At 37.6% G+C, this 5,491-nt stretch overlaps 1 protein-coding gene across 5 annotated transcripts in view; it reads right to left on the reverse strand.

Annotated features, from left to right (window-relative positions):
* Positions 1-5,491, reverse strand: part of GOLM2 (golgi membrane protein 2) — a 121,285-nt gene that overhangs the window by 80,272 nt on the left and 35,522 nt on the right. For all 5 annotated transcript variants that reach the window (XM_017545877.2, XM_017545900.2, XM_017545869.2 and 2 more), the window contains exon 2: positions 3,488-3,542. In XM_017545877.2, coding sequence (XP_017401366.1) covers positions 3,488-3,542 — 55 coding nt within the window. The remainder of the gene's footprint in view (positions 1-3,487; positions 3,543-5,491) is intronic.

Below are 5,491 nucleotides of genomic sequence, written 5' to 3' on the forward strand. Positions count from 1 at the left end.
TTGGGACAGAGTCTAGCTCTGTCAACCAGGCTGGAGTACAATGGCGTGATCTCAGCTCACTGCAACCTCCACCTCCCAGGTTCAAGCGATTCTCCTGCCTCAGCCTCCCAAGTAGGTGGGATTACAGGCGCCTCCTACCACTCCCAGCTAATTTTTGTAGTTTTAGTAGAGATAAAGGTTTCACTGTGTTGGCCAGGCTGGTCTTGAACTCCTGACTTCAGGTGATCCGCCTGCCTCGGCCTCCCAAAGTGCTGGAATTTCAAGCGTCAGCCATGGTACCCGGCCAAATTTCTCTTTTTATATTAATTCTTCAATATGTAAACATGGTTGATTTACCCTACCCCATCTCAAATAAAAGGGATGAATCTGTGGTGGCCAGGTAGCCATAAACAACCCTTTCAGCTTATTGCCTGATCCCTGTCCCTATCTCCTAAGATATAGCAGGCCAGAGGTACCAGAAACCCTGGCCCCAGCTATGAATGCTGATTCTACAGTGACAATGAGATCACAGTAGGAAGCAGTGGTAAAAAGCCTTGTAGCTCAGGGATTGAACTAGCCAGTTCAGTAAACCTGTGCTCAGGCTGGACAGGTTTTAGAACTGAAAGCTAAATCTAAAAACTACAATTAAAAAACAAAACTTAACTATGAGAAAGAGATTTTTAACTGGTGATCTTTAGGACTCATTCTCCTCAGGAAAAAGGGAACAGAAAAATTACAGTCCCTTCTGATTCAGGCTATGCTGTAAAATATCTGAAATAGCTTCAGAATGAACCTGATGCTTAGTATAACTTTAAGATTTCAGATGGCTTCTCTGCCTCTCCACAAAACTTCCCATTGACGATATTTGAAGTTCATTTATTAGGAAAAAAAATTTTCCTTTGTAATTAAAGACAGACTTCAAATACGATTGACAAAGAAAAATAAAACATTAATATAAATGAGTTTTAGTCCATGTAAAATAAGATTTTTTTCCTGTTTGAATACAGAGAAAGATCATAAAGCAGAGAGGTAATTGGTGACTTCCAGTAGGTCAAAACACAGATCTACAAGGGGAAAATTAAGCGGATCAGAAAGAAAAACAAGAGAGAGAATCAGGAAAACTAACTAATGGCTTAATACCTGGTGATGAAATAATCTGTATAACGAACCCCTATGTTACACGTTTACCTATGTAACAAACCTGCATATCCTGCACATATACCCTGAACTTAAAAGTTAAAAAAAAAAAAATTTACTTTTGATTGATTGGCATGTGTATTCTTTATATGAACCCAGAGATATTCTGTCTAGTGTGACTGTTCCAGGTCACCATAGCAGAACTCTTAGTTAATACAAGTCAGGTTAATTATACAGTATGCTCCATTTCTGAAAGCAACACCAGTTATGTTATAGAATGACATGGCTTAATTTAACTTCAAAAGATTAGGGATAGGTAAGAAATGGGTTGCCTGGGACCAGCTTTTGGAAAAACAAAAATCACTTCTAGAAAACTTTGACTTTGAATTTTCTTTTAGTAACAGGCATAAAAACAAGGTAAACGAATCAAAATAAATCTGATATGTCAATTTATTATCTCGAGGGTTAGAAAAACCAACTTTCATTTATTTCCAAGAAAATATAAACCATCTCAAGTGTCTTAGTGTCTATTAATTCTACTATATCAGATATTAATTTCAAAGAAAACTTGCCTATGAAAGGCAAATTGTCAAGAAGTTTGTTTCAGTAGAAATCATTCCAAAGTTGCAAAAGTCACAGTACGGAAATTCAATTTTAAGAGTCCAAGCTTCAAAACCAAAACTTGTTCAGCTATACATACAAATCAAGATTTTTTTCTCTGCTGAAAAGTATCATCATATACAATTTCAAAATATCTAAAGATCTACCTCAATACATACGTACGATAAAGATTTTTAATCAGTAACACAGGTTGTCATTTTTGTTGATATATACTAACAGAAGCCACACCACAGGTCCTTTTTTTCTTTTTTTTTAAAGAGTGTCTCTCTTGTTGCCCAGGCATGCAATGGCACAATCCTAGCTCACTGCAACCTCCACCTCCCAGATTCAAGTGATTCTCCTGCCTCAGCCTCCCGAGTAGCTGGGATTACAGGCATGCGCCACCACACACGGTTAATTTTGTATTTTTAGCAGAAACTGGGTTTCTCAATGTTGGTCAGGCTGGTCTCAAACTCCCAATTTCAGGTGATTCACCCGTCTCGGCCTCCCAAAGTGCTGGGATTATAGGCATGAGCCACCCCTTCTTCTGGCCAGGACTTCTTATTCAACTGATCTATTTAATAAGCAGTTAATAAGCATTAAGTTATTCCTTTAAGAAGCCCTAATAGTATTTCTTAATATTTAATAAGAAGTATACTTTGATGACAAGTGGAAGCATTTGTAAAAATTGCAAGTTGGAAGCAGCACTGACACTGTGGCATCTTCTGTGTCATCCTAATATATTTTGGTAAGTCAAGAAGAGTAGAACATGGACACAGATTCAACAAAAACCAGTGTGACTACCCAGAAAGCATTTCTAACAGAAAATCAAAGCTGTTACAAATCACAGATAATTGGAAATCAACAACTTATTTTAGGGTTACAACACACAAATAACACTTCCTAATGATCATACATTAGGAAATGTTAAGGGGGAAATTTTTACTACATTACAAAGCCAGCTAAGGTTGGCTACTTCAAGAGGACAATAAAAATAGATTATCTAAGTATATCTAAAGAGGCTCAAAAGGATAATAAAGGATATTTATGAAGCTAGAGAGCATGTACTACCCACATACATAAACCTAGAGATGATGCACGCAGAGTTTTAAAATACAGCATTATAACCAAAGGGTGTGAAGAAGAGGATTGGATCCTTAGATCCCAAAATTCAAAGGCCAGCAGCGATGGAGTGAAGTAACATAGGCAGACTGTAGGGCTTTTTAATTTTTCCATAAAAGCTATAGTATCCTTTATCACTTTGTCCAAGCAAAAATATGTGTGTGTATTTTTACATTATTTATTTATTTATTATATATTTAATCTATCTTCCACGTTTCTTTCTGTTCCCAGAGCATCTAAAACATTAAGCTTGGAGGCTCTATCCAAACCATCCCTAGACCTGAATAAATTAATTTAGCAGTTTGGACACAGTACAGAAGGAACACTTCTCACCTTTTCCCTAGAAATTTCATGGCATCTGAAGCTACAATTCAATTTTCTTTGAGTATTCTCTTAAGAGCATTTTATTACATAACCCTGTCTATAGCACAAGGTTAAGATACAGATTTCAAATTTTAACTTGGATTTATCATATATAAAGGAACATTCAATAATTCATATCTTAAGGCAAAAGGATAAATGTTTTACCATCAGAGGAGCTTTGTTCAGAAAATTTTATTTCATTAGGCTATTTACTATTTCTTAATTCTTCAGAATTTTAGGCATTTAGTGATCTTTGTTATCTTTAATCTGTAATTAAGTTTCTTACCCTTTAAATGATGTATGTCTGCCATCTGGTACGATACGTTGTTCTGTAGTTTAACCTGAAAAAAATTGTTTTCATTTTACTAAAACATATGTACTTTACTCATTTTTTTTGCTCATATTCACTTTGTGCTTGATCATAAATGCAAATGAAAAACTCTATTTATTTATACTCTACCTCTTCCAAAATAGAATCAGCAGTAAATTCTGATCTTGTAATGCTTACTTTAAATTTGCACAAGAATATTCTTTTCAATGGATAAACAATTTAACAACTTTAAAAGTTTTAAAATTTGAACTAAACATCACATAATTTTTTTTTCTTCCAAAACTCAGAGATATGGTCGCTGTCATCTAGGAGCCAGTACATAAGAATACTAACAACTTAAAAGTATACCAAAACCTGACTCAAATTAAAGGCTTACCAGTCAACTTTAAAACTGTAGATAAGCCAGGACCTTGTACACAGGGAACCACTCTGTCTCAGTTATTGCTTTAGGCAAGTTTGTTCTAATTGTAAAATGTCATTAAAATATCACTACAGATAGGTTCTTGTCTATCCTAAGGTATCTTTACTTTGAAGAGCATAGGCAGATTCATATTAATCAGAAGTAGCACCATGGAAAAATGAAAAATTTTTTTAATGGAATCTTGCTCTGTCGCCCGGGCTGGAGTGCAGTGGTGAAATCTCGGTGCACCGCAACCTCTGCCTCCCGGGTTCAATTGATTCTCCTGCCTCAGCCTCCCGAGTAGCTGGGATTACAGGCACCCACCATCAAACCCAGTTAATTTTTGTATTTTTAGTAGAGATGGGGTTTCACCATTGGCCAGGCCGGTCTTGAACTCTTGACCTCAGGTGATCCGCCTGCTTCTGCCTCCCAACGTGCTGGGATTACAGCTGTGAACCATCGCACCCGGTGGGAAAAATGATTTTTTTTGATACGGAGTCTCGTTCTGTCGCCCAGGCTGCAGTGCAGTGGCATGATCTCGGCTCACTGCAACCTCTGCCTCCTGGGTTCAAGGTATTCTCCTGCCTCAGCCACCCAAGTAGCTGGGACCACAGGTGTGTACCACCATATCCAGCTAATTTTTGTATTTTTAGTAGAGATGGGGTCTTGCCATTTTGGCCAGGCTGGTCTCGAACTCCTGATCTCAAGTGATCTGCCTGCCTCAGCCTCCCAAAGTCCTGGGATTACATGTATGAGCCACCACACTCAGCCTAAAGAATGTATTTTTAAACTTTTTTTTTTTTTTTCAGAGTCTTGCTTTGTCACCCAGGCTGAGGTGCAGTGTTGCAATCACGGCTCACTGCAGCCTTGACCTCCAGGGTCTAAGTCTATCCTCCTATCTCAGGCTCTCGAGTAGCTGGGACTACAAGTATGTACCGAAGCACCTAGCTAATTTTTAGAAATATATTTTTTTGTAGAGACAGTGTCTTGCTATATTGCCCAGGCTGGTCTTGAACTCTTGTGCTCAAGTGATTCACCTGCTAGCCTCACAAAGTGCTGGGATTACATGCATGAACCACCATGGCCAACCTAAACTTTTTATTCTAAAATTAATTACAGATTCACAGGAAATTGCAAAGACAGCACAGAGAAGTCCCAGGTAACCTTCACACAATTCACACAATTTCTCACAATGGGTACATCTTATGTAACTACAGCACAACATCAAAACCAGGAAATTGACATTGGTACAATACGTATGTATAGTTCTATCTCATTTTATCATATGTATATATTTGTATAAATCTAGGTTGATTGTGGCATCAATCAAGATGCAGAACAATTTTATCATCACAAAGATCTCCCTCATGCTATCCTTTGTTTTTTTTTTTAATTTTTATTTATTTATTTTTTTATATATAAAGACAGGGTTTCACCATATTGGTCAGGCTGGTCTTGAACTCCCCACCTCAGGTGATCCGCCCGCCTTGGCCTCCAAAGTGCTTGGATTACAGGCGTGAGCCACCATGCCCGGCCTATCCTTTTTTTTTTTTCTTATT

This window comes from Cebus imitator, unplaced genomic scaffold (genome assembly GCF_001604975.1).
Source record: "Cebus imitator isolate Cc_AM_T3 unplaced genomic scaffold, Cebus_imitator-1.0 Scaffold9, whole genome shotgun sequence".
In the NCBI taxonomy this organism is placed as follows: domain Eukaryota; kingdom Metazoa; phylum Chordata; class Mammalia; order Primates; family Cebidae; genus Cebus; species Cebus imitator.